General features: G+C 47.2%; 1 protein-coding gene and 1 pseudogene across 1 annotated transcript; one reads left to right on the forward strand and one right to left on the reverse strand.

Annotated features, from left to right (window-relative positions):
* The first annotated feature begins 1,264 nt into the window (after positions 1-1,264).
* LOC101968448 (late cornified envelope protein 3A-like) lies at positions 1,265-17,378 on the forward strand (annotated as a pseudogene).
* Positions 17,379-20,816: 3,438 nt separating this feature from the next.
* On the reverse strand, positions 20,817-21,113 carry LOC101968150 (late cornified envelope protein 3C). The gene has a single exon (XM_005331242.3). It carries the CDS (start codon positions 21,111-21,113, stop codon positions 20,817-20,819), a length of 297 nt encoding a protein of 98 aa, XP_005331299.2.
* Between the last annotated feature and the right edge of the window lie 159 nt (positions 21,114-21,272).

The following is a 21,272-nucleotide window of genomic DNA, read 5'->3' on the forward strand; positions in this document are numbered from 1 at the left end:
ACGTGTGGCACTGGGCAGTCTTATTCCAGTTTCTTCCATTCCCAAGGATAATCTTCCAAGTTCTGATTCCAAGGCCAGGTAGATTTTCTGAGGCATCGGATCAGGGACCATTCATTCGTGACCCATGTAAGATTATTAAGTGGGTCAAGGTGGGTTTCCTCGGATCTGGTGGTGTGCCTAAAATTCTTCACTTAGAAAATCAAAATGCCTATTAGGTAACGGGAGTTTTTATTGTAAGGAAATAATTTCTTGAACTGGGATTAGGAGATCAGAGTTCAAATTATAGCTCTGACTTTAGGAGCTGAGTGACCTCAAAGACTTCACTTAGGACAACAGAAATGTGCAACTACATGATGGGCATATCAGCACCTTCCTTTCCGAAACACTGAGATCAGTAAGTTCTTCTTAGCACATGAGAAGACACAGGGAGACGCTTAAACAAGGCCAGTTTTTAAAAGAATATGTGATACATTTAGGCACTTTGCTTGGGCATTGTGAGATGGACAATATTTAATTCCTGCCCTCAGTAATTCCATTTAAAAATACAAGTAGGCTAGTGTGAGCTTTTAAGGATGTGCAATATGTCATCGGGATTCTGAGAAGCACAATTATTTCAGGTCAGAAGGGCAAGGGGAATCAAGAATTTTTGAATCTTGTTAGTGAGGAAAGATCAAGGAATTTTATGTCATTTGGGATTAGGTGTGTGAGTGTGTGTGTGTGTGTGTGTGTGTGTGTGTGTGTGTGTGTGTGTGTCCCTTCATCGTTTCATTTCATTGATTGATCAGAAATGGGTTTACAACACAACATGAACTTGGAATATAGCTTCTGAAAAAGCTAGCCATCCTTCCTTCTCAAACCCTTTGGCCAACTAAGGCACGCTCCTTCTTTGATTTGTTTTTCTTCGAGTCTCTGGATGTATCTCCCTACCTTTGAGAGTGTTCAGGTCAAGAGTGAAAACATTTTTGATATCTGAACACAGAGCAACTATTCAAGATACTGTATAATCCCCTGTCAGGTGCTCGGTGCACTTCTGTCCAAATCCGTAGGTCTATTGAGGCAAATGGCATGTCTTGAGACCTAGGAACTCCCAACCCAGCGGGCAGTCTGAGGGCCACTGTGACGCCCATGTGCACACCCGGTGAGAATTGGGCTGGGAATCTCCTGAGTCACTGTTTCCCAAGGAGAGTGTTGGGACACTGGGTCATCTGATCATGCCCTAGGTGACACCAAGTGAGGTTCCTCATTCTCATTGACAAAGACGGTAATGACCGTGAAGGAAGAGACCAGAGAGGCGGTGCCTGTTGGAGTGTGCTTGAGCCGTGGCACCTGCGTGAGCACGTTAGCAAGGCCGAGTACGAGCACAGAGGGTGGACGAAAGCTTGGATAGAAGACTGCGAAGGTGATGGCACCTTGCCCCCTTGTCTCAGAGGATGAAATGTTGCCTGCGTTTCTTTCTGTCCAATATGGGCGGCCACTGTGAGGGAATCCGGCTCTGAGCTGTTGATCCCAGTGCACAAGAATTCCTGCCATTCTCAGGTCTGTGTCCCCAGGCATTGCATCACCAGAACATGAGCACTCTGAACGGGGTCTTTTCCCTGTTTCTTGGTCTAGGAATTATAGCAATTGCCTGCGTAACACTGATAACATGAATGGAGGGAGGGTGAAACGTTATTAGAAAAATGACTTGGGAATCATTTGAGACACTCTCTTTACATTGCCTCCTCGTCCCCAGAAGGTCACTGACCTGCAGGCTGCTCCTGTTAAATGTCTCCCAAAGACGCAAAGGGGACTGGGATTGCAGCTCAGTGGCAGAGCACCTGCCTCGCATGTATGAGGCCCTGGGTTGAATTCTCAGCCGCACATATAAGTAAATAAAGTTTCCTCAACAACTAAAAAACGTTAGAAGAAAAAAAAACTATTAAAGGTGCAAAGGTTTGGGTGTGACCTCAAACTAACTCTATCACAAAACCTACTCACCACCAAACCACGATCTCTCCTTGTGGCGTTACCTCTCCTCTTCACCAGACACAGGACTTCACCAACGTCACTCAGCCCTGTGCTCCGTCTTCTATGAACAAGAGAATCTTTTACAGTTTCTCCCTGGAAAGTTCATCTCTTAGCTCATTCCAACCTCTGCTCTCCAGTCCTGAGCTCCCAGCTCTTGATGCAGACCTAGAGGTAAGGGAACCACCTGTGGTTTCCCAAGAGGCGGTGGCCGCACAGCAAGCTGAGCCCCTGCAACCACCGCTCTGTGTCTAGATCCTTCCTGAAGTCATTGTGACTCTGGACACCAGTCTGTTAGACGGCTGGGAGTCTCTGGTGGCCTTTCAAGCAGGGAAGAGAGGAGGAGACAAGAATATCAGGATAGCCAAGCAGGCACCCTTAATGTGTGGGTGCCACTTCTTGCTCCTCTAGAATCCAGGAGGGGCCCTGGAGCCTGCCCCTGGTCCCCTCAAAGGCACCCCTGACCCAGTTCTGCCCCCTTTTCTGCTAACTTCAGAGGGACTTGACCTTTTCCTTCTGCCATCATTGTGTTTCTCCATGGAAGCCATCAAGGGGCTCTGAGCAGGGGAGACAGACAGACAGCCCCATTCAGAGACTGTGTTTTAAGGAAGGACAGAGGGACATGGAAGAAAAGGGCTTGAGAAAAGGGGGTAGTTTGTGCGGAGCAGGAACTAGCCCAGCAACAATTGTACGTGGGCCAGAAAATAAGAGCACAGCGGCTCCGAGCTGATGGAGAACTTACCCTCAGCCGTCTGAACTGCACACGCTGTCAATAGTACAGCCCTTCCTAGCTCCCTCCTAGAGAACTAGCAGAGAACACAGACTCGGAGGCCCAAGCACCTAGGTTTGAATTTTAAAGAACAGGAACTTGCCATTGAAACCCGAGACAAATGTGTTCAAGTGCCTGTGCCGCTGTTTTTCCATCTGTAAAATGTGGATAGTAGCTGTAATTACCTAATAGCAACATCGCTAAATTAATTGCTCCCTTTGTTAATTGAGTTACACATAAAACACTCAGAAGAGTGCACGCCACGGGTGAAGTATGTGTTTGGGATTATATATTCCCATAATTGCATAGCTCTGAGTTAGGCGCGGCAGAAGGAGATGCAGCTTGCATGGTGAAGAGCTTGAGTTGAGATCCCACCTAATGCCTATCTGCAAGGTCAAAGAGCAGCATGAAATGGTGGCAAGGATATGAAAAGGTGTCCGAGTGTTAGGGGCTTTTGACCATTATTATGAGCAGAGAGATAGTTGTCTAGAAAAAGCAGAAGCATCCACGTTCTATGTTTAAACACAGGCTCTACTGTTTAATTGACTTTCAACTTGAATCAATTCTTGTGGAGATAGCGGTCGCAGCAATCCCTCAGGGAACCTGCCCATGTGCCCACCCTATGCCCAGCTCCAGTCTTCCCCTGCACTGTCTCCATAGGCACCATGGGACTCGTCCCTGTGAGCCACTAAATCTGCCACCAGCGTCCGCCTCGTCTCTGGGGGACTGCTGTTGTTCTGAGGGTCAGTGTTGGTATAGGCAAGGTCAAGAATCCATCCTGACTGAGGTCTCTTTTCCTTGTCCACCCTTCCTAGACTGACCCTTTGGGAATTCTCTACTTGATGTGGATTTGAAAGTGCTCTCTGGAGATTCTGGCCCCAATGACCCGAATCCCCTTTTTGCCATTTGTTCTGACTACTGTTGACCCTGCTCCAGTCGGGTCCTATTTCCAACAGCCCAACTCACAGTAGCCCTTCATGGCCCTCTCACCCTCCCACTCACCTGGGCTTCTCCCAAATACAGATTCCGGTATCAAAAAATCTGTCTGCCTTCCCGCTGCGGTGCCTTTCTGGGCTCCTTCGGAGTCCGGGGCTGGAAGGAGCTGGGTTCTGGATAAATGGCCCTTAGTCCAGACTCACCTCTGATTAGAGGCTTTATGGGGAGCCCACAGCACCATCCCTCAGGGGTCCTTATGCCCTTGCTCCACACAAGGGCTCTTCCGCAGCCTGGCCCACACGCTCTCTGAGACTCAGCTGAGCCTGGTCACCACTTCCACGTGATCACCCCTCCTTTCCCACTTGCTTCCCACAGCACTGCTTCCTCTCTCCTCCCTCTGCCTCCAGGGAGTCTCCCAACTCAGCCTCCCTGGAGTCCTGATGGCAAATGGGCACCACTGATTGGCTGCTGGTATTTGGGAAATTCCTTCTCCATCCATTTGGCATTGACTCCATTCCAAGGAAGACTCTGATATCACCTAGGAACTCGGTGACCTTACATTTTGTTCTCAGGTTGGCCTCAGAATGGAATAAAATTGGAAACAAAAGAAAAAATAATTTCTACACGAATTATCTGGAAGTGGGACCAAATCAACAGTATGTCTTAAAGGCTCTCCCAGGTGGTGCTGAAGGGCAGCCGGCCTTGGAACCCTCCAGACTAGACAAACAGCAAGTTCTTGATGCCAGAAAAATTGACCTGGGAAGGCTCTCTACAGGATGGCAGACTGAGGGTGGACTTGGAAAGCTACAGAGGAGTTCCAAATGTGTATTCTTACAGAAAACTGGTATCCTGTGCATATAAGTGTTAGTGTCTAAGAATTAAAAAATAAGTCAGTGTTTACCCCCATCCCTCCAAAATCCCTTAAATCTTCATTTAAAGGTGTTAATTGGCTGAAATATTTTTTCTTAAGTCTATAGTTTTATTCAGTAAAATGACTAAAATGCAAGCATTTATAAAAACATGTTTTCCCACTATACAATTTCTTGGTAGTGGTTTCAAATCTTTCCCAAAGGATTAAAGTCAGCATACTACACTGATTTTTTTGTTTGTAGCAGTTCAATTCACAATATCTAAGCCAGGGAGCCAACCTAGGTGCCCTTCAACAGATTAATGGATAAAGAAAATGTGGTACATATACACAAGGGATACTCAGCTCTAAAGGAGAACAAAATTATGGCATTTGTTGCAAAATGGATGGAACTGGAGACTCTCATGCTAAGTGAAATAAGCCAGTCCCCAAACACCAAAGGACAAATATTCTCTCTAATATGTGGATGCTAACAAGGAAGGGCAGGGAGAGGAAGTACAGAAGTTCATTGGCCTAGACGAAGGGGAATGAAGGGGAAGGAGAGAGAGTGGGAATAGGACAGACAGTGGAATGAACTGGACATCAATTTCCTCTGCACATGACCAGTGTAACTCCACATCATGAACGTATAACTCTGAATTCTTGCTATAAGCAGCGGGAGCCATTGGACTTTCTGAGCAGGAAGAAAGGGAAGCTTTAGAAATCAGTATTCCCCTGGAAATAAAGAGAACTGTGTTCAAGTCTCAACCTTGCCAATCTTCTTGCTTGCAACGTTTTTTGTTTTTGTTTTTAAAGTCACAGAAACAGTTCTGTGGCTGTTTCTTCATCTAAACTTGCCTTGACTCCAATAAGAGTCTATGGTTATAATGGAAAATGCTATTTTCCCATTGATTCACTCACCAGTCCATTGTTTCAGCTAATAATTGTTGAATGCCTACTTTCTTCTTTGTGCTCTAGGGAGCAACAGAAAGCAGACAAAATTCCTGCTTCCCCAGAGCCAACAGTCTAGAGGACATGGTTATCACAGCTTCTCTAAAGAGAAACTTGAAAAAACTCAACACTAAATAAAAATCCACAAGAATAAGCAAGAAAATCCTTGTTTAGTTAAAAAAAAAAATCTCAAACTGACCAGGCACTATTACATAATAGAAAAATAAAGTTTGAAGCTCGGAGGGAAAATTATATTGTTAATAAAAACAACAAATACCTAGAAATGATCTCAGTAAAAATCATCTTAAGAAAAATTACCTTGGGCTGAGGTTGTGGCTCAGAGGTGGAGCACTCTCCTAGCATGTGTGAGGCAATAGGTTCGATCCTCAGCACCACATAAAAATAAAATAAATATATAAAAGAAAGAAAAATCACCTTAATAAAACCTTGAGAACTTATGTCAATGATACTACAAAACTTTTCTTCTAACAGATGTAAAATAAAAGAATAGAGAGGTAGTAAGTCTTTCCTCTGGAAAGGAAGAATAAATGCTGTAAAAAAAAAAAAAAAGTCAGTTCTTCCCCAAATTACGGCTTTGTAAAACTGAAAGCAAAATCTGAGCATCTGAGTACATGAAAAGGTTCCTTAATTTAATATGGAAGTGTAGTTATGTGAATGTGATGTCTATATTTGTAAAAACAATAATGAAAGGACAGGCATGTATCCCACTAGACTTTTTAAATTTCTGCTAACATGTATTGATTGTACATACTGATGGAGTTCAGTGGGATATTTCCATACGTGCAAACAGCATGCACTGGTCAAATCCAGCCTCCGGTTCCTACCCTCTCCACCCCTACACACACCCTTCTCCGCTCTCTAGATGCTTTTTAAAGGTCTGAAGCTATACAACTAAGCGTGCTTGCGCAGTTCTTCTCAGAACTGAATACTCAGGTTCTGCCTCACGTTCTTCTGGCCCCTGAGAGGCTGACGGACACCCTGGTCCTTGGACCTCCTCTGGGAGATGGGTGGAGTTCAGGTGAGAAAGAGGCAGAAGACTGAGTCTGCTCAGGTGTTGGTGTGTTAGGCTGTGTGCCTTCTCCAGGAACTCCCCCGCGGACCTACCCAGGGGAGGTGCTAGGTCACCTCCTGCCTAATAGACCCCTCCACCCACGCGTGCCTTGGGGCATAAGTCTCGGACCCAGTGTGAGGCATTGTGGGCTTGAAGGTCCGCGTTGGTATTTTTATGTAGATGCTTATGTTGAGAGCAGCCCTTTCACAGTTTCAGATATGAATGAAGCACCCCAGAACAGTCTGTGGCACCCTTTCCAGATGACCAGTAACCGGCCATTTCTTCCTAGAAGGTCATGCTGTGCCAGGAACTAGATACGTGCCCGATATCCATACCTTTCATTCTTTCTTAGATCTTTGAATTTTGTCCAGAAAAAAAAAAACGTATGTATTGTCCAGATGTCAAGAGCTGCGCTTCTCCATCCCTGTGGTACAAACAAGCAGCCCATAAAGAAGATGCAAGAAGTTATTAGAACTTTAGAAAAACTCAGTAAAGAGTTTTCCTTCCTGCCTAAACCACAGCTTTTAGGATCAGAACTCACCTGAGGTCCCTGAGCACCTTCCCAGAAAGAACTGGCAGCAATGGCAAAATAACAAGACCAAAGGGACATCCTCTCTGCTGTGACATGAAGCCACCACGTCAGCCAGGAACCAGCTACCTGATTTCACAATATCTGAATGGAAATAGCCTTTTTCAAACAAAATTGCTCTGATTTTGCGTTTCCATTAGAGTAAGAGAATTGCTAACCCACAGCACACAACCAAACACAAGGTAAGACAGACCCAAACTTAATTAGATTTGAAGATACCCTGAGTGTGGAAGGCCAGATGGGGAAGAGACTCTGCTCACCATGAAAGGAAACCCAGCAGCCCAGGTAGCAAAGCCCCTGGGGAAGGGAAGGGCAGGACAAGACCCTTACTTCAGGAGGAGGCTGAAGCTCGCCAAGACCCACCTCCCGAAGCCCACCTCCCTTGAGGCTGGTCTCCCTGCGTCCAGCCGGAGTAACGCAGGCTCCCTGCTTGGTGGTGTCCTTTCTATACTGTTTTGGGGATTAATTTAGGGGATTGTTTGTCTGTTTTAATTTTTTTATTGTTTAAATTAGTTATACATGACCGTAGAATGCACTTCTGACACATCATATATAATGGAGTATAGTTTCCCCACTTCTTGGTTTATACCCAAAGGACTTAAAATGAGCATGCTACAGTGACACCGCCACATCAGTGTTTAAAGCAGCTCAACTCACAACAGCTGATCTATGGAACCAATCTAGGTGCCCTTCAACAGATGAATGGATAAAGAAACTGTAGTGTGTGTGTGTGTGTGTGTGTGTGTGATGAAATAGTACTGCCTTAAAGAAGATTATTTGTTTTTTTAGCTGAGAGGTAGGACAAGGGGCCTGGGGTGTAGCTCAGCGGTACAGTGCTTTCCTAGCATGTGCAAGGCCTGGGGTTCAGTCTCCAGCACTGAAAAAACAAATAAAGAAAGCAAAAGCAAAAATAAAAGCAGCAAACATGTGGACAAGGGAAAACACTATGGACAAGGACATCCATTCATTATTCATTTATTTGAAAGAGCTGTATTGAGGATGAACTTAGAAAACATCATGCAAACTGGAATAGGCCAGCCACAAAGGACCCCAAATTGTACGACTTTAGCTACAGAAACTATCTAGGATTTGCAAATCACACGGAGAGGAGAGTGAGGGTCTTCCAGGTGCTTGGGAGAAACTGAAGCATAATTGCTAAAGGTACAGCATTTCTTTTTTGAGTGACGAAATGTTCTGAAAGTAGTGATATGAGAAGATCCTTAAAACCATTGAATTTATGCTTTAAACTGATGAGCTGTATAATATGTGAATTATATTTCAGTAAATGTCACACAATTAGAGATTTAAAAAAAAGATATGTGAATACTTCTGATTAAAACAGAGACCCAGACCTTGCCCTCGCCTGGTATAAACCTTATTTGGTGTGGGCAGGGGAGATTGGGCAGAGTGCAGTCTGCCTCTGCCTGCTTCTAAATCACAGGCTATTCTCTTCTATGTCCAACCCTATTTTCAGGCCTGGTTCCTGCATTGGGGGGCTTTTAATTCAAGGAGAAAGTCAATCAACCATGTGACCCGTGCATTTCATTCAAAAGGCATCTGTGGGAAACCTACCACATTCTCAGAGCGTGTTTTCTAAACACAGGGACACAGAGGGAATAAGTGGCCCGTGAGCTCCAGGACTGCAGGATTTGGTGGCCTCTCGGAAGATGACTGCAGAAAACCCTGGGCATCCAAAACGAGCATGCTTAAGCCTTACCTCCTGAGTCACCGTGTCACAAGGAGACTGAGATACAATGTCAGTTCATTCCACTATCATGGTGACGTCATCCTCAGCTCCCTCATTCTCTTTGAGAAAGATGTTTGTAATGATCGGGGAAGTGGGGAAGTGAGGGAAGCTAGGCTGTGTGTGTGTGTGTGTGTGTGTGTGTGTGTGTGTGTGCACATGCACACTCGCTCACACTGTATTTACCATCTACATGAAAGTGCAGGTGAACATGAACTCTCGTGCACAGCATGAGAGTCTGCATTGAGGGACTGGATACGAGGTGCAAGACCTAATGGGATAAGCAGATCTGTAACATGCAGCCTGTGTCCCTTTACATCTCAGAAAAACCTGAGATTTGTTCACAAATTACTGCAGAAACACCTCCCTGTAGGCTTTCTTGCCTCTGCCTCTGCAGTCCTCACATCATCGGGTGTGAGCTCCCTCATCAGCCCTTTCTATGACTTCCTGGTGTTCCCCAAGAGTTCATGGGTTGCAAACCTGATCCCCAGATTCATATGCTGATGGTATCTGGAGGCGGGGCCTTTTGTAGGTGATCGGGGTTAGATAAGGTCGTGGGGCTGGCCCTGTGATGAGACCACGGGCTTTATAGGAAGAGGAAGCGATGCCTGAGCTGGCCCACCCGAGTGGGCACACCCCACTCTCTCACCACGTGACGGCCAATGACCCCTGAGGACAGAAAGAGGGTCCCACGCTGGGAGCAGCGTCGGCCAGAGCCACCACTGGTTCCACTCCTGGAGCCACTGGGTTGTGACTGCTACTGACCACACCTGTCAGGAACCAAACTGCCAAGGCCCAGCTCCTCAGCCCTGGGCTTCTCCCCTGCTCCTGCCCTCCCAGGGTTACAGCCCTGTCGGGACTTGGGGGCTGCCAGGTAGAAGTTTCTGTTTCCCCAAGTGCTCTTCAAAGGTCTGTGCAAAAATTCGCCTTTGCCCTCAGTGACAAGAAACTGTCATTTCACGTTCCCAGTGCATTCTCACCCCCGCTAGCCCCTCTCGAGTCTCTTGGGCCATACTTCTAACATCCTTCACTTAGCTTTTCAGGCCCTGTTGAGGCTCACTTTTATGAGTTAATTTGACTGGTGGTACCCAGATTTTTAAATAACTGTGTGGCTCTTGCTGTGTACATATTTTTTCATGTGATTAACTTTCCATAATGTGATGGGCCCCATCCAATCAGCTGGTGCCCATAAGAGCAAAGTCAGATTTTCTAAAGAGGAAGGATTTCTCCTCAAAACGGCAACATAGACACCCTATCTGTGTTTCCAGAATGCCTTTCTGCTTGTGTCTATTTATATCCCATCTTCATATCCGTTTAGTCACTGGAATTGCAAGATATTTTCGACAGATAGGGACTCTGTAATGAACCATTACCAATCATTGCATACTCACGCTCTGAAATGTTCTTCAATCAAGGAACTATTTCCAAAGATTCTGTAGTGAGCAAATTAGGTAACTATGAAGCAGGATTTATGAGAATAATTGGAGAGGAATACACTACGGTGATTTAAAAAGAGCAAAGCATTTACAAAGGGAAGAATTTAAGAATTGTCTTGGGCTGTCCCCTGTTAGTAAGAGCAGAATCCATTAATCACTCTGTCACACACTTCAGAGGTAGTATCTGACGATGTAGCCAACTCTGGAGACACAAGTCAATATAGAAGAAATAGAATCTCTGCCTACCTTGTCCATACTCCAAAGGAGAGACGGAGGGTTGACAAATAGAGTCTACCTGACTGTTAGCTGTAGGCATTCAGGTAGATGAGGCCATTGCACTGGGGGTCTTCAAGTGGTACGAGGAATCCCCTTCAGACCTCGCCGTATTTCTTAGGCCTTATCTCAGTGAGCATTCGAGTGGCCCAGCAAGGGTGGGTCCTGAGATTGACTAGTAGTTCATCACGTCCCATCCCTCACCTTCCGGGAGCTGGTGGAGCTGGCTCTGCGAGACATCCTGTCCCAACATCATAGAGTGCGGAGGACAGTGCAGATCCTGTGGCCATCCCCCCCTGGGTCCTGCAGACCTGTTTTAATGTGTGGATGTCAGCAGGGCGTAGTGGAATTAGCTTTTCCTGTGCATAAGAAGGCACTAAGAATCCAAATAGGTGCCTCTGTTCCCCTCCTCTGAACTCCAGGAAGCCAGAGCATTCCCTTGCACACGTTCTTAAATAAGAACTAACTTAGCAGCGAAAACTGAGCACAAATTCATAGATTAGTCCAAAATTTGACTTAAGGGTGATTTATTAAGCATTGTCCAACTTTATAACCTTTTTATAAAAAATGACATTTCTGTCACAGTTACCTAAAGTTGATTATTAAAGGAACATTTTCAGTACACTTTTGCTGTAGGATTCTCCTTGATACACCGTTATACACCTACTTCGTGTGTCTCAGCAATGCATTCACATTTTAGGTCTATTAAATCAAAGCACAGATATGAGGGGAGCCACTCTGAATGATTCCCACCTTCCATCCTGAAGCAAGAGGCTTTGACGGTCACTACATTTCCTAGTGACCTGAACGTTGTTCCAGTCCAGGAAATTGAAGGTGTGTCTTCAGATGTAGGCATGTCCCCCCTGGGGTTGAGCTACACTCGATTCCTTTGTGATATTACCCCTCGACCTGTTTGGGATAGACTGTTCCCTGGAAACTCCCTTCCTGTGTCCCCTTCTCTCGCTCTGCCCTTGGGTGTGGCCTTCCTAGATGTCAGTCAACCTGCTGACAGTGGACATCAGGAAGCTAGACTCAGCCCCCTGAACCTGACCCCCTGCCACATTTGAATGGCTTCTCCTCAATAAAAGGGGTCAGCAGGGCTCTCTCTCTCTTTCTCTATCTATCTCTATCTCTATCTCTAACTCTAACTCTCTCTCTCCAGACCCTTAAGGTCAGAGGAGCCGTCACAGGACCTCAAAGAAAAAGGTCTCTCTGTCTCTTGTGGGGTTATTCCGTGCAGCCCAGTTCCCCTGGAGTGACCCTGAGTGTTCTAGTCGCGAGGAATGTGACATAGATGTATTTTTAAAAATTAATTCCCTTATGTTTGAGAGATTGATTTTCCTCCCGTTCAGCCAAAGTCAGAAACCTAGGATCCGTTCAGAGAGGACTAGGACTTGGCAAGTGGTGGAAAGACAAACCTGAAACAAACAAAAGGTGACGCGGGATCAAGGAGGTCTCACAGGTTTACTGAGGTGAAGCAGCTGTTTCACGCAGTCGCCTCCAGACATCAGGAGGGAAGTGGGGAGCCAGCCCAGGTGCTGTGCAGTGGCCACCCCTGACACAGGCCTGGTGCAGCATGTGCTGCGTCGGGAGCTCGTCAAGGGGTGAGGGCACAGAGACTGGCCCACGACTGGTGCAGGCCTTTGGCCTGTGGGTTGTTCAGCTGACGCTCGCTCGGTCCCAGGCAGGCGGCAGCCCAGAGGCAGCAGCAGTAGCCAGAGCTTTGGCATCAAAGCCAACGGAGGCCACAGCAGCCCTGGAGCTGAGGCCACTGCAGGAAGGGACCAGAGCGGGGTGTCTTGGGAGGACATTTGGTGGTGGGCCCTTTAAGAGGAGGCTGCATGGCTGCTGGGTTTGCTGGCAGGACATCTTGGTGGGAGCCCAGTCACCCCAAAACCCAATCCAGATGTTTTATAAACTTGGGAATCTGCAGCCACTGACTTCTCCTTTGGAAGCTCCCACAGGCTTCCTAGTATCTTCAGCCAATCAAACTACACACCTACACACACATTCTCTCTCTCTCTCTCTCTCTCTCTCTCTCTCTCTCTCTCTCTCTCTCTCTCTCCCTCCTAGTATAAGAATTTATTAAACCATTAAGTCCAAGTTTTCGATTCTGCCAATATTTTAACATAATTGACACAGGTACATTAAAATAGGTTGGAAATAATAATCTAGAGCTTATATATACCTATATGTTATCTCGATATTATAAAAATGATAATTATATCTTTATTATTATCATATATTCTATATTAAATTTAAATGTTTGTAGTTCCACATCTGGGGTAACGGGACAAAATGGGTTTAGTATCTAGTACATCACACTCTGGGGCACTGGGAGAGGGTCTGGTTTTCTGTCAATGGGCTTCTATAAGAATTGGATACGTACATTCTTTCCCCTTACAGAATCTTCCCACTGTTAAGGAACCATAAACTTTGCTCTATGTGACACATGAATATTTAACATTTCAATACCTCTCTGATAGCAAGGGCTGGCAGATAATAAAGTGAAAAGGGAAATTCACAAGTGTTATTTTTTAAACTATCAAGTAAAATTTTTTGAAATAGGTAGACTTATTTTCACGTCACATTTTGTGCCAGTAAAATTGTCACTAGTTCACAATAAGGCATGGGTACACCCAGGTTTCAGATATTCCTTTACCTCCCGGTTCCACCCTATGGACCTGCTAGAGATCTCATCCGTGTAAGTCCAGGAAAATATCACTCACATTGACAGACACAATGAGAAATGGGGGAGACAGGTGCTGGAGAACGGGAAAGACAGATGGGATTCTACCATGACACCAGCCGCTGTTTCCACGCCTGAGCCTGGGGCCAACCTGGGGGTTCTGGGAAACTGGGAAACTGGACAAGGCCCTCTGCAGGGCTGAACCTGGGCCTCTGAGAAGGGCCCTGGCTAGACCTGCTGGTGCTCCTGTGAGAAGGAGACGATAATTCCAGACACAGGGGGAAAGGGAACCAAACCAGCTGCTGCAGCAGTTTTGAGGCAGGAGGGCGGGCGGATTGCTGGAGGGGCGCTCCCGGTCCCCTTCTCCTCCCCGGGCTGCTCCTTCCCTCTAGCGCCCTCTGTTGACGGATTCTGATGGACAACCAGAGCAAAGGAGAGGGAGGCTCCCAAAACCCAGGCAGGGTCCCAGGGAATGGGAGGGCAGGTCTGGAGCTAAGGACTAGCATTTGCAGGTCAACAGAGAACCTGGGTGGGAAGCAGGGCAGGGAGGCCAGCCTGCATCCGTGCTTTTAAAATGCAACCTGGAGTCAGAAAATGAGAAGTAATGCCTGTGACTCCAGTGGGGTCCCCATTCCTGAAAAACGGGAGTGGGGAGGTGATTCCGGAAAAACAAGTTGTGGTCAAGAGACGAAGTTGAAACTTAGGAAGATTTTTTGACAGATCTCCTAGAGTACTTAGGAGTTACTGGTTTTCACAATAAAGGAGTAACTATGTCACTCAGTAGTAAGGGGACCCTGCACAGTTTTGTGTGAACCTCAAAGTTGGTTAAGGCCCAGCACTAGATCAGGACTCAAAAAAAAAAAGTGGGTTCTAGCCTGGCTTTGCAGCATTTTCATCTACGACTTTGGATTAATTTCTTTGCCTTAATGAGTATCAGTCTTGGGTTCATCTGACATAAAAATCTTATAAAGGCAATGTACTCAAAGCAGTTTTATCAATGAAGTGCTTACCTATTGCTCCAACAGGGGAAGAATCATCATCCTAATGAATTTGAAAATGTGTTTTGATAATAAAATGATTGGATAAAATTCGTTTAACAGCTAAAATTAAGAAGAAGAAGAAGGAAAAAAAACTTAACTTTGGGACCTCCTGTTCAAGAAGGCTGACTGAAGACACCCTGCAGGATTTTACTAGTCACTAGTTAGTAAGATAAGAATCGTCTGCTCAGTGACATGTCATCTGAGGTTTAGATGGAGAATTGCTAGTGAAGTTTGTCAAATGCTTTCTTTACATCCATTGAAATGGTCAATTTGGATTTCTTTATAAATCACTGAATTACATGGATAGATTTTCTAATAACGAAATATCCCTTGCCACCTGTCACTGTTGGGTAGAAGGAGGACTAGTTCTTCCAACTAACACAACTAGGAAACTCTGATAAACCACAAGTTGTAATTTGGAAGGCAGCACAGAAATGCCAAGCTGATGTGAACCAAAGGGGAAAGATTCCAAAAAGAGGAGCTGACTTCTGGCCCCACTTTACCCAGGACCGTGGATCCATGCTGGGCAGGCAGGACGAGAACACAACTGGGAGGCAAAGAAATCAACTGAACTTTTAGCAGAGACTTGGTGGCCCTGAAGCAAGCGGTTGGCTTTTCCCTAAGGGTACTTGCCAAGGTTGGCGCTGTACTACAATAAGCTCAAACCTACTGGAAAAATCTAAAACATTGCAAAGCTTCTGGTGATTTGTGAGACAAAGAGTAGTGCAGCTCCCGTCCAGCGTGGGCTACTGAACCAAAGTCACTCGAGTGAAATTTGGGGCAATGCAAAAAGACAACGCAGACACGGAATACCTTTTTTCTGAGCTTCAAGACAACTTCCCCAGCTCCCGGCCTCAGGCTCCCACAAGGCAGGCAAGAGAAGGAGAGGCTGATGGGGGGCCTGGGGTGCATGTTCTAGAGCTGGCTTTTATTGGGGGACGCTGTTTCTTAGAACATTCTATCCGAAAAAGGGCAAGGGGTAGGACTACAAATGAACAGGTGAGTGTAGATCAACCCCACCTGGTGATGCCTACTCCTGGAGCCAGCCGTGCCTCATTATCCGAGCTGGGGTAAATGTCCTTGTATTGTGGGGTGCAATAATTGTTCAGTACCTCTTTACTCAGGGCTTAAAGGTGTGTACACAGCTACTGTCCAGAGCGGCTCCCCACAGATTAGAGTTCAGGAATACGTCAGTTGAATGTGGCTTCAATTACAGCAACAACAGAACTCCCTTCCTGTACTGTCACTTGTGGTTGCTGTTGTCCCCACAAGTGACGTCACACTTTACATGGGCAGCTCCTCCACCAAGACCCACCTCGTCTCCCCTCTCCCACCCAGCACCCCGGGATGCACTTCAGGTGCCATGAAGTTCTCCCAAGAGCTTCTCCAGCCATGGCCCAGTCCCTCTCTCCCACCCAGCTCTCACTCACATTTCATTCTCCACGTCTACCAAGTGCAGCTCCAGCAACTCCCCAAGACTAGAGCTGATTGCACCACCTCCCTCCCGGGGGCTTCGACAAAGCAATGGTAGTGGACACCCGCAGGCAGTGACCCCAGGGCTGCGGCCGTGGCAGGCACCTGTGCTCCACCACTTAGCTCATAGGATCAGAGCTGAATGTCCAGCTCTTTCCTGTGAGGCTGTGAGCTACTCAAGGGCAGAAACGCATCCTGTTTATTTCAATATTGCCAGTAACCACAAAGGACGTGTTCTGAATTCAGGGTGTGCGAGCTGAACAGGTAAATAAAATTAGGATGGCAGCCAGAGGGTTTGAGCCATGGTTGATGGGACTGTCATTGAAATTTCCTGTTTACCCTTTGTCATTTCTCAAAATATGTGCAGCACATTGTTGAAAGCTTGGTTGTGTGTGTGTGTGTGTGTGTGTGTGTGTGTGTGTGTGTGTGTGTGTGGAGAGAGAGAGAGAGAGAGAGAGAGGTGGGGGAGATAGAGAGAGGAAGGGAGAGGGAGTATGGCACTGTCACTTGGCGTTGGAACAAGGACCCCCACTTGAGCCGCACACTATATAACCCAGCTCAGCACAGAGGGCTGGGTCCCGTGTTTCTCAGCCCACAGCTGCCTCTGGAAGAGCCTTCTCTTGCCCCCACAGAACCAGGTCCCCCTGGGGGGAGGAACAGAGCTGGAAGGGGTGAGAGACACGTTTGTTCTGCAATAGAGAGAGGGAGGTAGGAGACAGGGTGGGGTGGTGGAGGGGCTGGTGGTGGGCAGCAGGACCATGACCAGGAAGAGCCAGATTGGGAGGAGGAGGAAGCTGAGGAGCCCGTGAGCAGCCGACCTCAGGATCTCCTGCTCCCTGTCTGCTCTCTCCCAGAGATGTCCTTGCTGCTTCCCCAAGCCCTCCCTCCCTCTCACCCCTTCCCTCTGGTTCAGTGATGGGAACTGGAGGGTGATGGAGCTCTGTGTGTTGGGGGCACTGGATACCTGCAGGGGGCGCTGTTCACGTGGGGTCATGGGATAGCCTGTGGGGACCTGTGCAGAGAAACTCGGAGGCTGGCCCAGGAGACTTGTCATCTGTCCTCCTGGCAGGAGGGAGAGAAGGGAGGCAGGATAAATCATCTCTTGGGGTCCATGTAAATCCAAATCAGTCTTAACTTTCTTTCTCCACCTCCTACTGAAGGACTGACTGGGTTGAGCAGGAAAGAATCTCCAGCTAAACCCAAGAATGTGGAGACGCTGGCCAGAACCTCGGCATCGACACGCATTTCGTTTGGGCTCTATTTTGCCCTGGCTCACTGACTCCCGTGGAGATGTCCTTCCAGCAGAAGCAGCCCCAGTGCTAGCCCCTCACCCAGGGACCCCCCCCCAAAAGCCCAGCACAGTGTCCGCCTGCAGCCTTCTCCGGCCGTGCTCCGAGCTCTGAGGGCTGCGCTGTCCTCAGATCCCAGGGCGGCTGCAGCCTGAGCCACCGTAGTTCCCACTGATGCCAGTGCCAAAGCTCAGACTCCCGTGACACGGCAGTGGTCAGCAGTCTGGGGCCCTGGGTGTGGCCACAGCTCTGGGGGCTGCTGCTGACCTGAATCCTGATGCTTAGGTGATTTCAGAGGAAACAAGGATTCCAAGATCCGAGGAAAAGCCCCAGCCTGATGCACCCCTCCTTAGGAATCCCAGTTTCTCCTGAGCTAAACAGCCCAAGTGTTCACGCATGTTATGATTTGGACCTGGGATGTCCCCAAATGTCTCGTGGGTTGAAGACTTCGTCCCCAGGAGCCATGTCCAGAGAGTGGGGCCTCGTGGGCAAACTGATCCATTCAAGGGATTGATCCTTGAACGCGAGGAGGTGGGAACTGTGACCAGGTGGGGAATGACTGCAGGAAGCAAGTCACTAGGGGCATGCTCTCGGGGACAGTATCTTGTCCCTGGCCCCTTCCTTTCTCTTCTCTCTGATTCCCCACTGCCGTGAGCTGAACAGCTTTTCTCTGCCCCATCTTGCCACCATCAAGGTCTGCCCACCTCAGGCCCAGAGCAATGGCGCCCGCTGGCCGTGGGCCGAGACCTCTGCAACTGAGCCAAGGTCAACCTTCCCTCCCCGGGTTGTGAGGTAATATGTCCACAGGGAAAAAGGCGACTAACAAAGGTACTGTGAATCCCAACATTACATTTTAAGTACGGGGGGATAAACTTGACACAGACATCCTTCAGAGTGCGAACTTTCCCACTTAATGGAGCTTGGTACCTTCATTTTCTTGCCCTGCCGTCAATTATCAATTTTCATCCTTTGTGAGGTTGGCCTCGCGCTCTAGGGGGAATAAACTCAGCCGAAACAAAACTTTAAAGCATGAAAAGATATTTTTGTGGGGTGGGGGTGGCTAAGAAAGGCATTTATTGACCGTTGTCTCCTCATCTCAGCAGGCCAATACCTTTAGAGGGAAGAAGATATGTTATTAATGAGAGAAAAATAGCGGGTGTCCTAATTACTGCTGTTGCATAACCAATCACCCCACAAGCTTCTTAGTGTAAAAATCAACAACTTAGTTTTCCTACAATTTTTCAGATCAGGTATTCAGGGTGACTCTTGTTGTAGGCCCTTGCAGTCACATGTTCTCTGCTGCTCTGGTCACCTGAAGGCCTGGCTGGGAGGGACATAGGAGAAGATTCATTCAGATGATTGGCAGTCAGTGCTGGACAGCTGGAATATATGTCCACAGCATAAGTTGGCCACGTCATTCCAACATTCCTCCCATTTTCTGTCTTCTCCACTCTCAGTGCTATACTCCACTGACCTCCCTTCTATTTTCATGGGATTCCCCAACCCTATCTTTCTCCCTTATTTTTCTCTAACCTCTGCATATGATGGAGGGCATTAGCCCCTTCACTTTCTGAGTCTGGCTTATTTCACTTAGCGTGATGTTCCCCAATTCCATCCGAATTGCCGTAACACAACAGGAAATGCCATAACTTACTTATTATTTATGGCTGAGTAAAGCCCCATTGTGTATATAGACCACATATTCATTATCCATTCATCTGTGGATGGACACGTAGGCTGGTTCTCTAACTTGGTTGTTGTGAATTGTGCTGCTGTAAACATTGATGTGCCTATACCACTACAGTATGATGATTTTAGTTCTTTTGGATAAATTCCAAATAGTGGTATAGCTGGGTCATATGGTGGTTCCAATCCTAGTTTTTTTGAAGGACTCTTCATATTGCTTTCCAAAGTGGTTGTACTGATTTATAGCCCCACCAACAATATATGGGCATGCTTTTCCTCACCTCATCACCAGCATTTATTATGATGATTTTTATTCTCATGATTGTAATTCTAACTGGAGTGAAATGAAATGTCAATGTAGTTTTGACTTGAGTTTCCCTGATTTCTAGGGATATTGAACATTTTTTTTTCATTTCTTTGTTGGTCATTCGTATTTCTTCTTTTGAGAAATGTCTGTTTGATTCTTTTGCCCACTTGTTGATTGGGTTTTGTTTGTTGTTGTTTTTTGTTGTTGCTGTTATTGTTTTGGTACCAGGGGTTGAACCTAGGGTCACTGAACCACATCCCAACCCTTTTTATTATTATTATTAGTTTTCAGACAGGGTCTCACTAAGTTGCTTAAGGCCTCCCTAAGTTGCTGAGGCTGGCCCTGAACGGGCTATCCTCCTGCCTCAGCTTCAGAGTCACTGGGATTACAGGCCTGCCCCACCATGCCTGGCTGATTGGGGTGATTTTGGTTTTTGGTTTTTGGTTTTTTAATGCTAAGTTTTTTGAGTTCTCTATATATTCTGGACATTAATCCACTGTGAGAGGAATGGGTGGAGAAGCTATTCTCCTGTTCTGTAGGATCACTCTTCGTGCTGTTAATTCCTCTCTCTGCTGTGCAGAATTTGAGATCAGGCACTGTGCTGCCTCTAGCATCCCTCTTCTTTCTCAATATTGCTTTGGCTATCCTGGATCTCCGTTTCTTCCATTTGAATCTTAGGACTGCCTTTTCTAGTTCGCTGAAGTTTGTCATTGGTATTTTGCTGGGGATTGCATAGATCTGAACACTCCTTGGTAGTGTGACCGTTTTAATAATGTTAATTCTGCCTCTCCAAGAACATGGGAGGTCTTTCCAGTTTCTAAAGTCTTCTTCAGTTTTTCTTTTTTTTTTCTTAAGAGTCCTATAGTTAGGATGGTGATGCAATGCTAACGTCTTGTCAAAAGATAACAAAGTTATTTGCATTCATCATATTAAATTGATATCTCACTCTATTAAAATAAAATGCAATGGGAAACACTACTCAGCTGATTTCTACCTCCTAGAAACACTGATGGAGTTTGATCACTTACCACTCTTGTCAATCATGTTCTTATCACTCCCATCAGCTTTCATTCTGGAGGACACAGGTGCCCCGCAGCTCTGGGGCTCTCGGCCCAGGTTGGGAGGACCACGCAGCACTAAGATTGGAAGAGCCCGAGGATCAAGGACCAGGGAGGCTGGAGCTTCTCCTCTTTTCTCCTCTCTGCCACACCTAGGGCTGAGCTTCCGGGGTGTTCTCTGAAGGATCCAAACTGGCCCATGAGGCCTATTACCTGTGAGTTCCAGGACTCTTTGTCAACTCCCAACTCATGCCCCTGACTGTGACCATGTGAAAAGCCACCACTCTATCCCCCGCCCCCGACCTACAACCCCCTCAAAAGGGTCGCATGCACTGAGGAGCGTGTATGACTTGCTAGGTGCCAGCCTGCTGCAGGCTCCTGCACCCGATGTCGGTCAGCCCAGGAGTGACAAAGACAGGGACGTGTTCAAGGCCGCAGTGAATAAGGACCGCTTTATTCTTCACAGGAACACAAAGGGAGATGAACCCCGAGTTCCTGGAAGCCAGCAGGATGAACTCTGGGGGACACTCTGCTCTTCCAGGAACATCTCAGCAGGAAACAGAGGCAACAGCAAGACCAGGCCAGGACCGGTGCCAATCATTTCAGAACTTCCTTTTCTCAAATGTTTTCACTTAGTTTCATGATTCAAGTCATTAGCAGCCCCCATATTTGTGGCCACTGCCGGAGACTCCAAACTTCTGACCGCGGCCGCCATCACAGGAGTCGGAGCTCTGGCGACGGCATCGGTGGGACCTGTGGTGGCTGTGGTGGCTCAGGAAGCAGCCGCCCTCGGAGCTGGGGCCAGCACAGCCCCCGGAGCTCGCAGCGCAGCCAGAGGCCGCAGGCGGACACTGTGCTGGGCTCTTGGGGGGGCACTTGGGTGAGGGGCACTTGGGTGAGGGGCACTTGGGAGGCGGCTGGCACTGCTGCTGGTTCTGCTGGAAGGACATCCTGGCAAGACTTTGACCTTGAACAAAATAATGCAAACATTTGAGCACAGAGTTCCAGACCAATGCCTTCCCACTCTGCTTGTCAGACCTCCCCTCCTCCCAGAACTCAGCTGATTTCTAAGCAAAGACCAGTCTAGGAGAGACGTGGGAGCTTGGAGG

This window comes from Ictidomys tridecemlineatus, chromosome 11, assembly GCF_052094955.1.
Source record: "Ictidomys tridecemlineatus isolate mIctTri1 chromosome 11, mIctTri1.hap1, whole genome shotgun sequence".
In the NCBI taxonomy this organism is placed as follows: Eukaryota; Metazoa; Chordata; class Mammalia; order Rodentia; family Sciuridae; genus Ictidomys; species Ictidomys tridecemlineatus.

Bases quoted from the DNA above. Each gene is read 5' to 3' on its own strand.
- LOC101968150 (XM_005331242.3), bottom strand. From the start codon at position 21,113: ATGTCCTTCCAGCAGAACCAGCAGCAGTGCCAGCCGCCTCCCAAGTGC.